The sequence below is a fragment of the Pipistrellus kuhlii genome, unplaced genomic scaffold (assembly GCF_014108245.1).
Source record: "Pipistrellus kuhlii isolate mPipKuh1 unplaced genomic scaffold, mPipKuh1.p scaffold_m20_p_3, whole genome shotgun sequence".
In the NCBI taxonomy this organism is placed as follows: Eukaryota; Metazoa; Chordata; class Mammalia; order Chiroptera; family Vespertilionidae; genus Pipistrellus; species Pipistrellus kuhlii.
Genome location: NW_023425529.1, coordinates 82,958,447 through 82,979,800, shown reverse-complemented (window position 1 = coordinate 82,979,800; position 21,354 = coordinate 82,958,447). Strand labels below are relative to the sequence as shown.

The following is a 21,354-nucleotide window of genomic DNA, read 5'->3' as shown; positions in this document are numbered from 1 at the left end:
TTCTTTCGTTGGCATATCCGTAGGGTGCACGGATAGGTATTGAGACATTCCTCTCCACCCACTGCTGCATTCTAATCCCGGAGTGGGTTTGTGCAGTCCTTCAGGAAGGCGCGGAAAGAGGCTTTAAGAGCATGCCCCGCCGAACTCACCGCCCGCCAGGGGGCAGCAGAGATCCGGGCGCCGCACAACCTGAGGGGACGGTGAGGGCCTGGCTGGAGCGGTGAGTGACTAAGAATGTGAAGATCGGCGTCGCGCTTCCAGCTTGCTTTACGGCTTTCGGCAGATTGCTTTGCGGCTCTCCTCCCCTTCCCATTTGATTTACGGCTCCTCCTCCTGTTCTTCCTGGATAAGGACCTTCTTCCCAGAGTTCCCTTGCACTTCCTTCCCAGACTCCTCCGCGCGGCTCTATCTAAACGCCCTTCCCCCCTCACTTAGCCTAGACCGGGCTCCCTGCGTGCACCGCGCGCTGCCGAGGCGCGTAAGTGGGGAGGAGGACGCCCGCGGGTGGTTCCGGCCCGGGGAGTGGACTGGGCGGCTCGAGGCCAAGTGGAGCGCCGGGCCGATCGGGCTTGAGCGCGGTGTTCATCAAGAGCCCAGGGGCCTGAGTAACTCACAGAAGGGGCTCAGGGTCATGGTGTCTGAGAGGTCGGTTAGGAGGGGCCGGGAACAGGGGACTTGCACCCGCTCAGGCGGCGCCCACTCCAGGGCCCCGCCGGCAGGGCGGCGGCCTGCTGTGGGCGGCCCTCCCGGCGCGGAGCCGCGGGCCGCTGCTTGGGTTGGAAGCACTGGCTGCAGTTTGGAAGGAATTTGACACTCAGTTTGGTCGCGAATTCAGCCTTTTAGAACCTGTTCTTAAAAAAAATTGAGATACAATCCATATAGGATTCAATTTATCCTTTTAAGGTAAGGTGACCAGACGTCCCGCTTTTGGCGGGACAGTCCCGACTTCTAACAACTTGTCCCGCGGCGTTTTAAAAACAGTCCCCCGATTAAAAAAAAAAAAAAAAAAATTGGCCTGTTTTTAAAACGCCGCGGGACAAATTAAGAGTCGGGATGTCTGATCACCTTATTTTAAGGAGAACAACTCGGTGGCTTTTAGTATATTCACAAGGCGGTAAAAACCACCATTGTCAAATTTCAGAACTTTTTAAATCGCCCTAAAAAAGAAACCTGGAGCTCATTAGTAGGCACTGCTCCCTATCCCCTACCTCAGCCTCACTCATCCTTTTGTCTCTGATTTTGCCAGTTCTAGATATCTCACAAAAGTGGAACCATAACAATATTTGTGTCTTGTTTTTCCTCACTTAGCATAATGTTTTCAAGGGTCATCCATGGTGTAGCATGCGTCAGTACTTCACTTCTTTTTATGTCTGGATAATATAAATAATAATACTCAGGTGTAGGGATATACCACATTAGTTTTGGGACATTTGGTCGTCCCCCCCCTCCCCCCTCCGACTTGTAGGCTTCCTAGAGACCTAGACCAGCTGTCTATTCCTCCGCAGAACTCTTGTCTGAGATGCAAACACTTTAAAACTAAATTTAACTCTGGAATGGGTCGGTATTCCAGGGGCCTCAGTTTAGGGAAGTTTGTCTTTTTTTTAAATATATATATTTTATTGATTTTTTTTTTTTTTTTACAGAAAGGAAGAGAGAGGGATAGAGAGAAACATCGATGAGAGCCATCGATCAGCTGCCTCTTGCACACCCCCTACTGGAGATGTGCCCGCAACCAAGGTACATGCCCTTGACCGGAATTGAACCCGGGACCCTTCAGTCCCCAAGTCCACGCTCTATCCATTGAGCCAAACCGGTTTCGGCCGAACCCAGGACCTTTCAGTCCATAGGCCCACGCTCTATCCACTGAGCCAAACCGGTTTCTGTGGAAGTTTGTCTTTTTAAAGTCTTCTCCGTGAACAACATAAACTGATGAACAAAAATAGATCTAGAGCACATGTGTCAAACACAAGGCCCGCGGGCCAAATCCGTACCGCCAGGCCTTGCAATGTGGCCCTCACCGCGCTGTCATCACTGCACTCCGCTGCGTTTCCATCACAATGACAGTTTATGACTGTTCAGTAAACCATTCGGCCCGCGATTTAGGCTGGATTTTAGATTTTGGCCCCTTCTCTGATTGAGTTTGACACCCCTAATCTAGAGACTAAAAAACACTGATCAGACCATGCAACCTCAGGAAGACAGCAGGGAGGACGTGTGTGCATGCACATTAGCATAACCAATGGACAGGACACTGGGGCGGTGGGAGTTTGTCCTGGGAGGCGAGAATGGCAGAGGGGGGCTAATGGGGGGGAAAAGTAAACATGTAATACTTGGAACAACAATAATAATAAAGTCTTCACGGTTCAGCACTGATTGGACCATTAATTGTAGCGGTAGCTGGCAGAGAAGTGTTTGTGTGCAGTTCTTACCGGAGATGTTGCTGTGTAATGTGTGCCATGACTGTTAGCTGGTGTATGGACGGACTGGGTGTCGTTGGAGATGAGTGTATGACAAAGTAACCGAGAGAGCTGTGGGGAAATGGTTTACCTTAAACCCACAGCGATCTTCTATATGTCAAATCTGTATTTAATGAATTTATTTACTCACTAAGCTTTGCAATCCTAAGTCCCTAATTGATGCTCATGGCACTTTTGCAGATGTGCAGGACTCTGAAAAATTTGAGTTGCCTGATGCTCATATTCTCAGGGTTAAACCAGGTGATGCTCTTTCAGTTCTCATACTGGAATTGTGTCCTTGTATATTTAGTCAGGTTTTTGGGATCTCTCCAGGAGTGGTGGGGTTGGGGTGGGGGCAATGTAAAGGCCTCCCAGCATATTGCTGAAGTATGTTATTTATTGTTTAAGTGAAGGAAGGCTGTGATGGGCCTTACAATGTTTCTTTTGGATACTAGTAAACTGTTCAGTGTGAACAAGTCAATAATATTATATATATTAAATAAGCTGTCTTTAAACAGAAACACATTCTATTTAGAATGTAGTGAGATGACATTTTGAGATCTAGTTCCTTCTTAAAAAAAAAAGTTTTTTTTTCTATTCTTGATTTTTGTGTGTGTCATGTATGTAAGTAAAAATAAAAGGGAAAAAAAACCTTGATATCCAATCCTGCTGTTCTTGATCCTCACCCATCACTGAGTCTTGTCAGTTCTGCTTCCTGTAATACATATCCGGAGTCCATCCTTTCTCTACTACATGTCTATGATCCTGAATCTTTATAATTTCCCTTCTGGACTGTTGTAACATAGACTCCTAACTGAACTCTTCCCTCAATTATTCACTGTTGGCGAAGAGCTTTCTGAGACATAAATGTCATTTTATTGTTTCAACTTAAAATTTCCATTGCTTCCTCATGGTTTACAAAAAAAGGTCTGAATTTTTAAAGATGGCTTCTATTACCATTCATGATTATGTCCTCTCCTGTCTTTAATTAATAAAGATGAAACGAGCCCTAGCTGGTTTGGTTCAGTGGCTAGAGAGTTGGCCTGGGGACTGAAGAGTTTCAGGTTCCATTCTTGTCAAGGGCATATGCCCAGGTTGTGGGCTCGATCCCCAATAGGGGTTGTGCAGGAAGCAGCCAATCAATGATTCTCTCAAATCATTGATGTTTCTATCTATATCTCCCTCTCCCTTCTCTGTAATCAAATTTTAAAAAATAAAAAGAGGTCAGACAAAAGGAAAATTTCCTTATATAATACTAGAGGCCCAGTGCACAAAATTTGTGCACAGGGCGGGAGGTGTCTCCCAGCCCAGCCTGCACCCTCTCCAATTGGGCTCCTCGAGGGATGTCCGACTGCCCGTTTATGCCCAATCCCAGTGGCTAAACGGGCAGTCGGACATCACTCTTACAATCCAGGACTGCTGGCTCCCAACTGCTCGCCTGCCTGCCTTCCTGATTGGCCCTAACTGCTTCTGCCTGCCAGCCTGATCACCCCCTAACCAATTCCATCCAGCCTGATTAATGTCTTAACTGCTCCCCTGCCAGCCTGTTTGCCCATAACTTCCCTCCTCTGCCAGCCTGGTCACCCCTAACTGCCCTCCCCTGCAGGGTTGATTGACTTCAACTGCCCTCCTTTGCATGCCTGATCCCTCTGAAGTGCCCTCCCTTGCAGGCCTGATCCCTCCCAACTGCCCTCCCCTGCTGGCCATCTTGTGGTGGCCATCTTGTGTCCACAAAGGGGCAGGATCTTTGACCACATGGGGGCAGCCATGTGTGTGTTGGGGTGATGGTCAATCTGCATATTACTCTTATTAGATAGGATAGAGGCTTGGTGCACAGGTGGGGGCCAGCTGGTTTGCCCTGAAAGGTGTCCTGAATCAGGGTGGGGGTTCCCTTGAGACATGGGGAGGCCTGAGTGAGGGGCCTCTGGTGGTTTGTAGGCTGGCCACACTCCCCAGTGACCCAAGTGGAGGCCCTGATATCTGGGATATATTTATTTTCTACAATTGAAACTTTGTAGCCTGCTCGCTCCATGGTGGCAGCCATTTCTGTTTGGATTTGTTTACCTTCTATAATGCAAACTTTGTGCCTGGAGTGGAGGCTTAGGCCTGCTATGGTAGACGGAAAGCTTGGCTTCTTCTGTGGCCAGAGAAACCCAAGCCTCTGTGGCAGCAGCCATCTTGGTTGGGGTTAATTTGCTTACATGCCCTGATTGGCTAGTGGGTGTGGCTTGTGGAGCGGAGTGATGGTTAATTTGCATATTGCTCTTTTATTAGGTAGAATGCTTTATTCCCTCATTTTTTTGTGTGCCTCCCTCCACATATAATTAGAAATTCTTTTAGATAATAAGGAAATGGATAAGATTAGAAATGTTTCCCAATCTTGTTTACCTTCTTAATATCTCTTAAATAATCTATTCTATACTCACAGTCACTATCCTACTTTAAATTCTTTCTCCTTACCTTGACAAGTCTTTTTTTTTTGTCATATGCTTTTATTTCTTTGGGAAAATACCTATCAGAAGAATTCTTGGGCTATGTGGCAGATACATATTTAATTTCTAAAGAAATTATCAGGTTTATTTTAGAAATTATAATAAAACTATAAGTCTGCTAGAAAATATTGAAGGCTATTTTCATGACGTGGGGACGTGCAAAAGGTTTTCTTAGACGAGACTAGGAAAACAATAACCACTCTTAAAAAGATCAATGGTATTACATTAAAATTGAAAACGTCTCATCAAAGACAACTCTAATGAAAGGCAAACACTGACACCTTTCTGACAGAGAGCTGATATCTAAGGTATATAAAGAACCATTAGGTTCAAGGCCTGAGACTTGCTTTACTCCCTGGATCTGTTCCTCCATCTTCAAGTTAGTCTCCCTATTTCTATGAATGGTAGCATGTGTTTACAGCTCAGTAGTCTTATCACTGTATTTCCTGCCAACAGTGGGTGAGAGTTCTAATTGCTTAACATCCTTGCCAACTTTGGGTGTTGTCAGGCCTTATTTTTAACCATTCTGTTGGGTATAGTGATATGCATTGGTACCTTTATTGAAATTCAGAATACTGTATAAATGGCAGTTGATTTCTGGACTCTTCTGTTCCATTGATCAATCCTTATTGGTACCACATTGTTGTAATTAATGTAGATTTATCATAAATCTGGAAGTCATATAGTGCAGGTCAGCAACTTTATTGTTGTTTTTCAAGCTTGATTTGGTTAATTTAGATTCTTTGCATTTTCCATATAAATATTAAAGTCATCAGTTTCTTCAAAAAAAGACTGGTAGGTTTATGATTGGGATGGCATTGAATCTTTAGATCAATCTGAATAGAATTAACATCTAAACAATATCAAGTCTTCAAATATATGAACACTAGAGGCCTAGTGCATGAAGTTCATGCACTGGAGTGAGGGGGTCCCCTCAGCCCAGCCTGTACCCTCTTGCAGTCCGAGACCCCTTGCTCCTTATTGCTCACTGCTCCTTAGTGCTTCCACGGAGGCAGGAGACCTCCCACCACTGCCGCTGCACTTGCCAGACATGAGCCCGGCTTCTGACTTAGTGGTGCTCCCCCTGTGGGAGTGCACTGACCACAAGGGGGCAGCTCCTACATTGAGCGTCTGCCCCCTGGTGGTCAGTATGCATCATAGCAACCGGTTCTGCCGTTTGGTTCATTTACACATTAGGGTTTTATTATAAAGGATGGTACTTCCCCTTTTCTATTTAAGTCTTGTTAAATTTCTTTTAGACCTGGCTGGCATGGCTGGCTCAGTAGTTGAGCATCAACCAATGAACCAAGATGTCACAGTTCACCCTGACTGGTTTGGCTCAGTGGATAGAGCGTCAGCCTGTGAACTGAATGATCCCAGGCTCAATTCCGGTCAAGGGCATTCACGTTGGCTTTGGGCACATCCCCAGTAGTGGGTGTGCAGGAGGCAACTGATTGATGTTTCTCTCCCATTAATGTTTCTAACTGTCTATCCCTCTCCCTTCCTCTCTGTAAAAAAACAAACAAACAAATAATAAAAACTATATGTTAAAAAAAATTAAAGAGGTCATGGTTCGATTCCTGGTCGGCATATGCCTAGGTTGCGGGCTTCATCCAATAGGGAGTGTGTAGGAGGCAGCTGATCAATGATTCTCTGTCATCATTGATGTTTCTATCTCTCTCCTCCCTTCCTCTCTGATATAAAAAATATATATATATTAATTTTTTTTCTTCTAGTACTGTTTTGTTTTCAGTGTACAGTCTCATACATCTTTAAAGTTACTCAAAAGTGGTTTTTTTTAGACTTATAAATGGAGCTATCATTTGTATTATTACTCTGTATGCAATGTGCCATTTTTCTCTGCTTTAAAGATTTTCTCTTTATTTTTGGTTTTTAACAGTTTGCCTATGATGTATTTAGTGTGGTTTTCTTTGTATTTATCCTGCTTTGAGGTTTGCTGAGCTTCATAAATGCACACATTTATGCCTGTCACTTATCTTGGGAAATTTCAGGCCATTATTTTCTAAAATATTTTCCCCATTCTCTTAAGTTCTTCTTTTGGGACTTCAGTTGTATGCGTGCTAGCCATTTTGATATTATTCCACAGAACCCTGAAACTCTTTCATTATTTTCAGTCTTCAAGTTCACTGACTCTTTTTTATCTCTAATTTTGCATTTTGTGAACAGGATTGACAGCTGGGATGATTTATGAGATTCCTGGTTCAAAGGTAGTTTCTGTTGGCTTGTAAGTAATCTTGGCCTCTTTATTAGAAGGCTTTTATGGAGGAGATGTTCTTTGACGTTACGTTTTTCTCTTGAATTACAGGATCCTATATTCCCCACTTTCTCTCTTCACAGAAGTTTCAAAAGGCATCTCACTTTTCTTTCAACCGCTTCTCCCCAGAAACATTGACTTTCCAAGACTGCCTCATTGAGTTCTAGACTACACTGGTCTAACAGAACACTTAGTATCTTTATACTTAAGTATGGGTTTTCTTTCCCCAGGAATGATTTTAGTTCCTCTTAGGCTCTTCATCATCCTCTTCTCTCTTCTAGGCATTTCCTTTCCCATCTGGGGTCCACCTTGCTCTCCTTAAAGAGTTTGGGTGAGACTTTGAGAAATATCTCCACCAGAAATTATGTTTTCTACTTCCAGGCTAGTTGAGCTAATAGTATTGTATTTTCAGTCTTCTAATTATGTTAAAAGTTACAGGATATTTGTGGTTTTTTTTGTTGTTTTTGTTTTTGTTTTAATCAGGAGATTATTTTTTTCTTTAAAAGTATATATTTTTATTTTTTGCTATTGTTTAGGGAGAGAGAAAGAGAAACATCAATGTGATTGGCTGCCTGCCAGGTCCCCTACCAGGCATCAAGCACAGAAATTGAACCACCATCTCTTGGTGCGTAGGACAGTGCCCAACCAACTGAGCCATGCCGACCAGGGTTTAAAATATATATATATATATATATATATATTTTTTTTTATTGATTTCAGAGAGAAGAAGGGAGAGAAATATAGAAACATCAGTGTTGAGTGAGAATCATTGATTGGCTGCTTCCTGCACACCCCCTACTGGGGATGGAGCTCATAACCCGGGCATGTGCCCTGATTGGGAATCCAACCATGACCTCCTGGTTCATGGGTTGATGCTCAATCACTGAGCCACACCAACTGGACTACTTGTGATTTTATTTGTTCTTGTAAATCTGTATAGTTTTTGGAGAGTATTGAGATATTTGGATTTATGTAGCTGTCATAACCTTGACTATTAGGAAGTCTTTCCTGACATTTTAAAAAATTTGAAGCCTTCAGGAAAGTTATACAATGAATACCTGCATACACTAGATTCATAATTTTGTTACTCTGCTTTAACCTTTCTCCTTCTCTTCTCGTTTGCACACACAGTACACACAGTAACATTTTATTAATTGAATGATTTGAACCTTACAGAAAACATACCAATTTACTCTAATACTTTATCATATATCTCTTACATAACCATGATGTAATTATCACACCCAGTAGGTTTAACAATGATAAAAGACCAGCATCTAATATGCAGTCCATCATTAGACTTTCCCATTGCTCCAGTATTGTCCTTTGTAGCTTTTTTTTTTCCTGACCTAAAATCCTATCAAGGATCACACAGTGCATTTTAGTTGTCATGTCTCTTTAGTCTTCTTTAATCTACAGTAGAAGACTTCACTAGACTTTTTGTTTTACTTGGTTTTCTCTTTTTGACATTTTTAAAGAGTCAACCCTTGTAGATTTGAATTTGTCTGGTCATTTACTTACGATCAAGTCAGGAGTAGATTGGTAGAACACTACCAAAATGTTTTTGTGACTCTCAGTGCTTCCTTCAGAAAGCACTTGGTGCTATTATTGGTGACATTATGTTTAATTACTTGATTAAGATGGTTATTTGCCAGATTTCTCCATTGTTAATCTATCTTTGCCACCCAGCTCCCCAGTCCCCACATTTTCCCTTCAAGTGAAGATAGTTTATTTGGGAGATGACCCCAGGGCATCCTGGTAGAGGAGAGGAGAAGTGAGGTGGGAAAGAAAAGTCATTAAACAAAAGTATTTGTCAAGCCAATTACCACTGGTGGGCAACCAAGTCCGATTTCACTGGGGACCTCTGGAGCCAGCACTGAGCAATGCTCAGTGTTATTTCACAGAATGGGTAAGAAACCCAGCGTCTGTACACACTAACTCCTGTCAGTCATTGTTTTGGGTTGCTCCCAGGGGCTCAGTTCTCTGGTGCTTCCAGCTTCCATTAACCGATGCAAAATGGGCCCTGGATGTCAACATGTGCATCTCTTCAGAAAAAGAGATGCACATGTTGGCATTTGGAAGTTAGATGAGGGTGCACCAGTGTGGTAGGAGCTGAGGGATAATTGGCAGAGCATTCATAGTGTCTGCTAAACCTGGGTGCTCCAGAACCTGGAGCTTGAGGCAAAAGCTTATATGCCATTATGTTTTCAGGAAGTGCAATTTCAGAAAGCAGAAGTGAGGGGGCAGGGCGTTGAGGAGAGATGTAAGATTACTAGTAAATCAGTTCAAAGGTACCTTTCCAAGCTGGCAACCCGTTTATAATAAGTAAACCTGGTTGCTTGATTTCCTAAAGCTGTCTTCCAGGAGGATGGCTAAAGTACTGCATCCCAGGACAATCCACTCAAAGGAAGGAAGGAGAAGATGTGTTACTCAGCTTCTGTATCTCACTGGTAAAAGCTTTGCCTCATGGTACATTTACTCCCTACATTTTCAGATTGTGCATGTGTGGGCATAAGAGGGTCCCACAGGTTCTCACACCTCAAAGTCAAAAGGGAAACCAAGGTGGTAGGTGAGAAGCATCCAGCATGAGCAAGAAGTGAAGGACCATTGGTTATCCTTGTGCAGGTGGTTAGAATCAACGCATACATGGTTTGCCTAGTTAGCTGGGATGAAAAAAGTAATCAGGGACCTGAGACATGCAAAGCCGAGAAGACTTGAGATGCTGCTACATAAAATATGCCTGATACATTTGGATTCTGCTTTTATTTAACAAATATACACATACATACACATAAAACACATACACAAACACAGTCATATAAAAAAGACAACAGCCATCTCTTGCTGGTGAGGATCTGGCCAAATTTTACTTCCACCCGTGTTTTTGCTTAAAGCTTATTACCCTAGTCAGTTTGGCTCAGTGGATAGAGTGTTGGCCCACTGACTAAAGGGTCCCAGGTTCGATTCTGGCCAAGGGTTCATACTTCAGTTGCAGGCTAGATTCCAGTCCCTGGTTGGGGTGGGTGTGGGAGGCAACCAATCGATGTGTCTCTCTCACATCAATGTTTCTTTCTCCACTCTAAAAAAAAAATCAATGGAAAAATATCCTCAAGTGAGGATTAACAACAACAAAAAAGATACTTTAATTATTTTAAATCCTTACCTGAGAATATGTTTTTATTGATTTTTTTTTTTTTTAAGAGAGAGAAGGGAGAGGGAGAGAGACATCGATGTGAGAGAAGTATTGATTGGTTGCCTACTGTACTCACCTGACCAGGGATCAAATTGCAACCTGGGTATGTACCCTGATCAGAAATTGAACCCATGCCGAAACCGGTTTGGCTCAGTGGCTAGAGCGTTGGCCTGCAGACTGAAAGGTCCCAGGTTCGATTCCGGTCAAGGGCATGTACCTTGGTTGCGGGCACATCCCCAGTAGGGGGTGTGCAAGAGGCAGCTGGTTGATGATTCTCTCTCATGGATGTTTCTAACTCTCTATTCCTCTCTCTTCCTCTTTGTAAAAAATCAATAAAATATATTAAAAAAAAAAAGAAAGAAAGAAATTGAACCCACAACCTTTTGGTGTACAGACAGTTCTCCAGCCAACTGAGCCACCTGGCCAGTGCAAAGTGTTTTAATTTTAGAATAGTTGTAAACAGTTTAGAATGGAAGGCAGAGCAGTAAGCTTTATTTCAGAGTAGAAACTAGAAGAAAAAAGTGATTCCATGTTTTATGGAGAGAGATAAGGGTAGTTCTTTACTTCAACAAAAAGTTGAATATTGCCGAAACCGGTTTGGCTCAGCGGTAGAGCGTCGGTCTGCGGACAGAAAGGTCCCAGGTTCGATTCTGGTCAAGGGCATGTACGTTGGTTGCGGGCACATCCCCAGTAGGGGGTGTGCAAGAGGCAGCTGGTCGATGTTTCTCTCTCATCGATGTTTCTAGCTCTCTATCTCTCTCTCCTTTCCTCTCTGTAAAAAAATCAATAAAATATATATATATTAAAAAAACAATAAAAAACTATTAAATAAAAGTTGAATATTTTATGATAGTGTTTAGAAAAGTAGCAACAAGCTCTTTTTTAAATGCGAGAAGTGTAATTCGTGACTTATAAAATTAGTTTCTAAAGAATTAAAAATATATACTTTGTCTGTTATCCTGCATTATGTATTTCACTCCTTCTCTCATCTATTCATTTAATTACTAACTAAAGACTTTGTTCCTGACCCCTTACTATACATAAGGCACTGTGCTAGTCACTTGGGGGTGTCAAAATGAATCAGGAGGAATCCCCCACCTTCTAGGATCGCATATTGGAGTGGGGGAAATGGCTGTGGCAGAGACAGTACTCACAAACTATTCAAATGCTTTCTTATGTTTCCCAGCCTCCATTGCAATTAAGTTGGGGCCATGTGACAAGTTCTGTTCACTTCTGCCCTAAGGCAGTTGTGACCTTGTGTGACTCCTTCAACTCTGCTGCTGCCACAATGACCTTAGAGGTCACATGTGCTACATGACGCAGCTATAAGACCCCCAGCTGCATTAGATCTTGTATGGGATTATATAAACCTTTATTATGTTAAGCTATTTTTTTAGTGGTAAAATACACATAACAAAATTTATTTAACCATTTTTAGGCATGCAATTCATTGGCATTAAGTCCATTCAGTAAGGTGCTCATTTGAGACTTTATGAATATCCCATTCCACCACAACTTTTAGCATCTAATGATGAGCCTTGCTGGATGCTGCTATTACCACATCATTATAAAATGACAAATTTATGAAGTTTATCTTATTAATATTCTCTTTTACAAGTGAAGAAGTTTGGGCACAGGGAACCTAAGTAGTTATCCAATTTAAGTAACTTACCTGATGGCTGGATTTAAACCACATCTGACTGTAATGTTCAATACATGTTTTATAGCAGGGTTTGGCACACTGTGGCACCTCTTCTTTTTATATATTTATTTTTTATTTGTGTTCTTCCTCACCTAGGATTTTTTTCCCCATTGACTTTTTAGAGAGAGTGGAAGGAAGAGAAGAGAGGAGCGAGGAGTAGAGAGAAAAAGAAACATCAATGTGAGACACATCAATTGGTTGCCTCCTGGCATGCACCTCCGGCCTGGCCAGGGAAGGAACCTGCAATCCAGGTATATGCCCTTGATTGTGTTAACCAAAAAAACCATTGAAACCTGTAAAGAATTTTAGTGAGTTTATTTGAGCCAAACTGACGATATATGCCGGGAAGCAGAACCTCAATAAATTGAGATAAATTGAGATAATGCTCTGAAGAATGGCGGGCTACATTTCTATTTATACATTGTAATCAAAGAAGAGACATAGGTGGGTTACATAAAATTCATTGGTGACAGATTAAGGATAAAGCAAAGCAGTGGGAAACCCCTGGGATTGGATAAAAAGTAAAATGATGGACGCTCACTTAGGTGAGTGCAGGAACAATTACATGATAAAGAAGGAATTTGAGGCATCTGTCCTGGCGCCCACCACATTCGGTTGTGCCCCAGGAGCTCCAGAAAAAGGGAAGTTACAAGTTACCCAGACATCTCACAGATATGTTATCTTAGGACATGACTACCCAATATAACCTGTTTATAGTTTGAATATTTAATTTTCAAACCATCTTTTGTGGTTATCTTAGGTCTCTGAGTTTGCAAGACTGCCACTCAGGCCTCCCCTGAGCTTGTCAGGTTAGCATGTGGCTCCTTTCGTTCACAATTGGAATCACCTGAGACCCTTCTGGTGCACAGGCAGATGCTCTAACCATTGTAACACCTGCCAGGGCTGCCACCACTAAAAAAATATATATATATATTAATTTCAGAGAAGATGGTGGGGGGGGGTGTGGCCAGGGAAGAGAGATAAAAACATCAATGATGAGAGAAAATCATTAATTGGCTACGTCTTGCTTGCTTCACACAGGATCAAGGTTGAAACCCAGGCTTGAGCCCTTGACCAGAATCGAACCCATGACTCTTCAGCCCACAGGCTGACTCTCAAGCCACTGAGCCAAACCAGCTGGGGCTGCCACCTATTTTTGTAATAGAACTTTGAAACACAACCATCCCCAATCGTTTACATATGAGGCCCACTGCACGAAATTCACATGGAGTGTGGGAAATTCACATGGAGTGTGGTCCCGAGGCCCAGCCTGTGATCAGGGCCATCTCCGCCCCCCCCCCCCCCCCCCCGCCCGCCCACCCACCCCGGTTCCCCATTCGCCATTGGGTGATGGGAGCCTGACAGCCATGGAGGGACTGAAACTCAGCCAGTCCTGCCGCTTGCTGGCCCCACCCCCACCGCGGGTCACTGTGTGCATGGCCACTGGTGGGGTGGGGCCTTGGCCTGGTGCCACCTGCACCCCCTGACACCCACCCTGCTTCCCGTTGGCCATCGGGCGATAGGAGCCTGCTGGCCAGGAAAGGGACCAAGAGGTGGTCAGTGCATCTCATAGTGACTGGTTGAGCAGTCTTTCTGGTTGTTCTGCTGTTATGGTCTCTGGACTTTTATTATATAGGATTATTTATGGCTGCTTTCATGTTAAAATGCCCGAGTAGTTGTGACAGAGACCAGATAGCCTGCAATACCGAAAGTGTTTACTGTTTAGCTCTTTACAGAAAAAGTTTGCTGACTGTTGCTTTATAGAATAGGTATTTACATTTAAAATTTTTGTTTTTATTTTTTTAATTTTTATTTTTTAAAAAATATATTTTATTGATTTTTCACAGAGAGGAAGGGAGAGGGATAGAAAGTTAGAAAAATTGATGAGCCAAAATCGGTTTGGCTCAGTGGTAGAGCGTCGGTCTGCAGACTGAAAGGTCCCGGGTTCGATTCTGGTCAAGGGCATGTATCTTGGTTGCAGGCACATCCCTGATAGGGGGTGTGCAAGAGGCAGCTGGTCGATGTTTCTCTCTCATTGATGTTTCTAGCTCTCTATCTCTCTCCCTTCCTCTCTGTAAAAAATCATTAAAATATATTTAAAAAAAAATAGAAACATCGATGAGAGAAAGACATCAATCAGCTGCCTCCTGCACACACCCTACTGGGGATGTGCCCACAACCAACGTACATGCCCTTGACCGGAATCGAACCTGGGACCTTTCAGTTCGCAGACCGATGCTCTATCCACTGAGCCAAACCGGTTTCGGCAAATTTTTGTTTTTATTAAAATAATACATGCACATGTTTGAAAATCCAATAGTGCTAAAGGTTTATTTTATAAAAGGAGATTTCCTGTTGTACTCTTCTCCTTCCCATTGATACTCCTTAGACAGACATGTTACCGTTTAACTATCTTCTGGCCTTTACAGTTACAGTCTAAATAATTATTCCACTATTTCTTGATGTTTCAATTTTAGATCCTAATTATTAACTAATCCAGGTTAGCCCACTACCCTACTTTTTAGTGTTATACTATCAAATTTATCATTCTTAGCTGAAATATAATCTTTTATGATCATTTAGTTTTCTGCATTTTCCTCAGAAAATTAACAGGAATTTAGCAATATCTAACATTTATTCATATGTGCCAGGTACTATTCTAATTCAGTTTTATGCAATAAATAAAAATTAAATGAATATTTACCATTATTGTCTCTATATTCTACATGAGAAAACAATATTTAGAGAGATTATGTGATTTCCCCCCGAACCCCCCTTCAACCCTTGGTCAAGCACATAGAGGGTGATAGAGCCAGAAACTGACATTTAGAACTTGAGCTCTGTTAATCCATGCACCAGGACACTAGTTATAATATAATGTTAATTATATTATAACTAGTGTCCTGGTGCATGGATTCATGCACATTGAAAGAAAATTAATTAGAAGTATTTTAATATCGCTATTTGCCCTTTCTCTATAATAGAAGTGTCAACCAAATTCACAATGACAGGTCGAAACACACTTGTATGATTGGCGCCAGTGAGAGCTTTATATGTATCGTGCATGGCGAGTTAACTTAGCCTTTTATAGATATAGAATAAACTTGCTTAATTAGACCTGCTTTCTGATTTAGCTAAACTTTTTCCAGCCTAATGAAGCACCCCAACTTCTCTTTAAGGTAATTGTTAGCAACACAGCAGTTAATATCAACACAAAGCAGATTATTATTGTAGATCACGCAGGGAGAACAAAGGGTAAAATATTTAACTATAGCAGTGTTTGACTAATCCTGTGCAGTGAGAAAACCTGAAGTCATTTTCTTTTTATTTATTTCTTTTAATTTTATTTATTTATTAATTATTATTTTATTATTATCTGTGTACATATTTTAACATTGCTTCCCCCCCCCCCCCCGCCATACATACCCTCCCTCCCAGAGTTTTGTATCCATTGGTTGTACTTATATGCATGTATACAAGTCCTTCGGTTGATCTCTCATCTCCCCCAGATCTCCCTACCCTCCTGGCTGTAATTTGACAGTCTGCTTGTTGCTTTACTGTCTTTATATCTGTCTTTTGGTTCATCAGTTTATAATGTTCTTTAATATCCAGTGAAGTCATTTTCAAGTTCCAACATTTCTTCTTTTCAGTTGGGTCAAGTTTCTAAACATTCTAAATTTTCATTTTCTGGCTAATGAAAAGAAAATAGGATTCTACCACGTCTCCTATCTACCTATTCCAGGACTTTTGTGAGGATCAAATGAGATGAGGCATGTGAAAATGCTTCAGAAGCATTTGGTTAAACTGTAAATGTTTGCATCTGGCTATAAAGCAAATCTGGTTCCCCGGGCTGAAGAAACTCCAAGGAAGCTATTGTTAGGAAGAGGAAGCCAGTGTTGCTATGTGATATCATTGCCTGGCACTCACAGCAACCATTTCTGGGCTGTAGGCTGCATTTTGCGCCATGGGGTCTTGGCAGCATTGGCTGTGATTTGGTGGGTGTCACTCCAGGGTAGTGATGGGGCCTGTGTCCCACTTGTGGGAAGCTGAGTGTTGGTTTGTTGGTGTCAGGTCAGTGGTGCCGTTTATTTTTAAATGGCTAGTGCTCCTGCATTGAGCATCTGCCCCTGGTGGAAATTGCTTGTCACAGCTACCGGTCAGATGGATGGACACTTAGCCTTTTATATACATATACATATATATACATATATATATATATGTGTGTGTGTGTGTGTGTGTGTATTGTATATATATGTGTGTGTGTGTGTATATATATATATATATATATATATATATATATATATATATATGCATGCCATGTGGAGAATCATACTTGTTGACATTCATAGACTTGTAGTTCTATTAGTAAATGTGAAGGTTTATAGAAATTTTCTGAGGCATCAACTTTGATTTTGATGTGAGACAGATGTAGGAGTAGTCAGATAAGTGGGTTAGCCAGTTGCAGGTGTTTTTCTGAGAGTAATTCTGTTTTCTAATGGATTATAAATTTGCATAGCCTCAGTCTAAAGCACTGGCTCTCAAACTTGAACTGCATCAAAATCATTAGGTAGGCTTGGTAAAGCACTAATTCCTGGGCCTCATGTCTAGTTTCTGATTTAGTGGATCTGGGGTGGACTTTGAGATTTCACATTGCTAACAGATTTCAGGTGAAGCTGATGCTGAAGGGACCAAACTGAGCTAATGCTCCAGGAGTCTCTGTGTTACATGTTTCATGTCTATTAGTCTTCTCCCACTAGCTAGCTTGTTAGCTCTTGGCAAACAGTTCAGTTACTGTGTCTTACACATTTCGAGGCCAGGATCATATTGCACATGTAGTAGGTAGTAATGAGTTGACTGCTCTCCCTTCGAGTGTTTTTGTAATTTTGACTTTTCATCTATAACATTATAAAATGTAATTATAATACATTCCTATTATAAAAATAACCTTTAGTAGCACTATCATCCTAGTAAAAATTTTAGCAGAAAGCAGAGGCAGCCCCTAAAGGATAATCAGGGGCTATGAGACCGTAGCTAAGCACTGGGGAATTTAATCCTTGATTGGGGCAGTTTGTAGAAGTATGTAAATAAAGTGACTTGTAAAATCTTACCAATGGATTTTATCTGATTTTTTTCTGTTGTGTTTGCCTTTTGCCTTTAGCATTTTTTGAGATCCTTTTTTAATCTATTTACATAGAGATCAACCAGAATCCACATGTCTGCGGCTGAGGAAGCAATTCTTGGAGGAGGTGACAGTCATCCCTCTTCTGCTGGTGGCAACTCTGTAGTATGCTTTGGACAGGTAACGGTTTGGGTTTTTCACACTTGCAAAGAATGAGGTGAAGTGAAAAAGGTATGAGGAAGCAATTTGTAAAGCACCATCATGCACACATGTGTAAGCTGTTTATTGCTATTCGTTTTTCCTTTAGAGGCATTATTTGGGAGCCTTTGATGAATGCAGGGCATTTTGAAACTTTAGCATCAAAATACTAACAGTACTGGGGATTACATTTAGCTTTAAATTTTATTTAGTTTTTGGATAGATTATATATGCATGTGATACAATATTCAGAATGAAACAAAGATGATATATGAACAGTTTACTATTTCCCTATCATTCTGCCCACCTTCACCCGTTCTTTTTATGGAGGCAGCCAGAGTTTCAGGTGTCATTCTATGTAGAGATATCCTGTGCATATGAAAGAGATTCTTGCTTTGTCTACCCAAATTCTGTCTTCTCTACCAGAGATCTGTTTATTTCATCTAAATGGGGCAAGGGAGGAACAACCAACGGGTTAAAAATCCAAACAAGCAGTAGTATATTTATCTGTGTAGGATGGGAAATTGTTCAATTGAAGAAGAGGTACATAACTTTGGAGAAGAAAATGGAATAGACTCCCTGTCATGTTTGCTCTGCTCTCCTTTGCCTGCAGACTCAGAAGTGGGAATTTTTAGTTTTCCAATTCTGGCTTGAGAAAGTTTTGTAGGGATGGTAGTAACATCTAAGGCAGTGGTTCTCAAAATGTGGTTCAGTGACCCTTAGGAATCTCTGAGACCTTTTCAAAGTCCATAAGATCAACATTATTTTCATAATATTAAAATACTAATTGCTTTTTTCAGTCTCATTCTCTCATAAATGAACAGTGGAATTTTCCAGAGACTGCATAGTATGTAGTGGTATCATTGCTCTGATAACTAGGGGAATCTTTGTCTTAAAAGTGTCTCAGTTTTAATTCCTAATATTGATAGATATAACCCACCTAAACAAAAGCTCTTAGGGTCCACAATATTTTTTAGGAGTGTGAAAGAGTGTGGAGACCAAAAAGTTGGAGACTTGCTGATGTACAGAATGCTGGAAATGTGACTTTAATTTTCTTTCTGGATTGTAGTACCAGTACACAGCAGAGGAGTACCAGGCCATCCAGAGGGCGCTGAGGCAGAGGCTGGGCCCGGAATACATAAGTAGCCGCATGGCTGGGGGCGGCCAGAAGGTAGGAGAGTTTATACACCTGAAAGCTGGGGCCCCTCGGGCTGACTTCTCAGATGATCTCGCCAACACCCTCTTTGGGCCTCATGGATTCAGAAAGTCTCCTGTTCGCTGTTACTGATGTTTCCTACCGTCTTTGGGAAGAGGTGGCTTCTAGACTCCCTTGTCTTCAGAAGTGACCCAAGCATTGTCTTGAGACTTTTATACCTGGCATTATAGGATTTTACATAATCCTTTAAAAATGTGTCTCTTACCATTTGTTTCTCATTTTAAGTTTTGTGTATGTTTTTGGTCATCTGTAATACATGTGAACCTGAGATTTGTACTTTTTTGGAAACTGAGTTTTGGAAACTGCTAGGCAAGTAGATATCTTTATCTTTGAGTCTAATCCCTTCTACCTGGCTCCTTCAGGAAGGACTTTTGCAAATAAGTTCACTGAGAATTTCCCTGGAATGTTTAAGGGCAGTTTTCCCAAAAACCTGGTAAGGAATAAATGAAGTATATTTTGATCTACATATAAGAATGGTAAGGAATTTTAACAAGCTATTTTTTCTTCAATTTTTCCCCAGGTGTGTTACATCGAAGGTCACAGGGTAATTAATCTGGCCAATGAGATGTTTGGTTACAATGGCTGGGCACACTCTATCACACAGCAGAATGTGGGTGAGCAATGGTGACCTCTCCATTCCCCTCACGTGGCATTGTCTCATTTCTGATGAAAGTATTTTGTGGGTGAGGATGTTGGGTAGGTGTATTTGGTTGCCAGCTGTAAGAATATGGATGAAGCCCAGGGATTCGTATCTTCTCCCACTAGTGTTTTTTTCCCACTCCTAGATTTTGTTGACTTTAACAACGGGAAGTTCTACGTGGGAGTCTGTGCGTTTGTGCGAGTCCAGTTGAAGGTGAGGGTGAGGAAATACACTTGCTGCCTCCAAGGCTTGGCGAGGGTGGTGAGAGAGAAGGAGCAAGTAGGGAAGTCTCTGGGCTTTGGCATAACTAAGCTGCCAAATGGGGCCGGAGCTGGGTCTTAGTTAGTGTTCCTTAAGATGGTGGTATTCAAACATTTTCCCCATGTGTTCCCTAAAAGAATTTTGAAAAACTCTGTTCTCTGCACATTTTTAAGTTTACACTTAAAAGTTTTCACCATAAATACAAGTAGTTGTAAGAGTATATTTGAAAATTTTACATTCTAGCCGAAACCGGTTTGGCTCAATGGATAGAGCGTTGGCTTGGGGACTGAAGGGTCCCGGGTTCGATTCCAGTAAAGGGCATGTACCTTGGTTGCGGGCATATCCCCAGTAGGGGGTGTGCAAGAGGCAGCTGATCGATGACTCTCTCATCGATGTTTCTAACTCTGTATCTCTCCCTTCCTCTCTGTACAAAATCAATAAAATATATTTAAAAAAATAAAATAAAAAATAAAAATAAAAAAATAAAATTTTACATTCTAAAATAAATCTGTTATATCTTTTTATAATGTACCAAATGATTCTAAATATCATAGAGTATTAAATACTGTCATCCATTAAAAATAATACATGAGCAAGCTATTCTTTTACTTTTAAGCAAGCTATTCTTTATTCATAAGAAATTTTATATTGTTTCTTCTTGAACTCATATTTCCATTCTATTTCTCTGCTGGCTTTTATCCTAATACAATATATATTTATCGTAGAAACTTTTTTTTTTTAAGAGAGAGAGAGGAAGGGAGAGGGGTAGAGATATAGGAACATTGATAAGAGAGAAACATTGATTGGCTGCCTCCTGCACATCCCCTACTGGAGATTGAGCCTGCAATCCAGGAATAAAACCATTGACCTCTTGGTTCATTGGTTGACATATCAACCACTGAGCAACACTGGCTGAGCTGAAACCTTTTTTTATTAATAACTTTACCATACTTCTCTGTCGTGTGTGTGTGTGTATGTATAAATTAAAAATTTTTGATAAATTTCCAGTGACTTGAAGGATCTAAATAAAAGTTTTTTTTTAAGAATTGAGTTATTGTTATAGATAGTATTAGCATACAATTGATTAGTCAACTTTGTTTATGAGGAAGAGACAACATAACTCCATCATAATTTTTATACTTAATAAAAATAAAATTTTATGGAAAATGCATTTCTTACTGAGGTGGATTAAGCAGTTCTTTTTTTTCTTTTTAGTTAGTTTATATATCCATTATTTAATGTTACTTATTCCTAGATAGAACATTCAGCCTTAATTCTATTCTGACTTTTTATTTTATAAGTAGTACTGAAAAGCCTTTGTTATAGTATCTCTCATTACTTTGAATGCTTTCTGAGTTATATTTTCAAAAAGCATACAGTGCTATCATCAGAAATTGTATTCAGTTCTCTATATGCTACAACTTGATCAGATCCATCTTCGCTGGTGGTGAAGGCCAAGACATGGATACCACATGACTTGCAAAAGGACTTGCTGTCCCATCATTAGAGCCTGTTAAATACAATATTTAAAATTGTCCTTTTGTTAGGTGTCCAGAGGTTTTTATAATTTTAGGTAGGGCATCTGTGTGATTTGGGATGGGTTGAATATGTAAAAGAGGAGCTGGGAAAGAAGAATTGTCTTAACCACAGCCATGTTTCCAAGCAGATCAGATTTAGGAAATAGTGTGGAAATTAATTCTCTTAAATTGTCAGTGCCCATGTGCCCTTTAGCAGGGCCTAGTTATGTGTGCCCAGTGAACACTGCTGCTTGAGGAAAAGAAGAGCTATAGAGCCAGAGAGAC

The 21,354-nt window shown here is 41.1% G+C and overlaps 1 protein-coding gene across 5 annotated transcripts in view; it reads left to right on the top strand.

Annotated features, from left to right (window-relative positions):
• Positions 1 to 390: 390 nt before the first annotated feature.
• RAD52 (RAD52 homolog, DNA repair protein) overlaps positions 391 to 21,354 on the top strand; it is a 36,584-nt gene continuing 15,620 nt past the window's right edge. For 2 of the 5 annotated variants that reach the window (XM_036457129.2, XM_045588380.1), the window contains exons 1-5: positions 395 to 478; positions 17,313 to 17,417; positions 18,505 to 18,606; positions 19,172 to 19,265; positions 19,437 to 19,504. In XM_036457129.2, the coding sequence (XP_036313022.1) occupies positions 17,331 to 17,417; positions 18,505 to 18,606; positions 19,172 to 19,265; positions 19,437 to 19,504 (351 nt within the window). In that variant the 5' untranslated portion in view covers positions 395 to 478; positions 17,313 to 17,330. Of the gene's footprint in view, positions 479 to 17,312; positions 17,418 to 18,504; positions 18,607 to 19,013; positions 19,085 to 19,171; positions 19,266 to 19,436; positions 19,505 to 21,354 lie in introns of those variants that run through there. The other 3 variants (XM_036457124.2, XM_036457125.2, XM_036457128.2) reach the window with 3 other exon arrangements.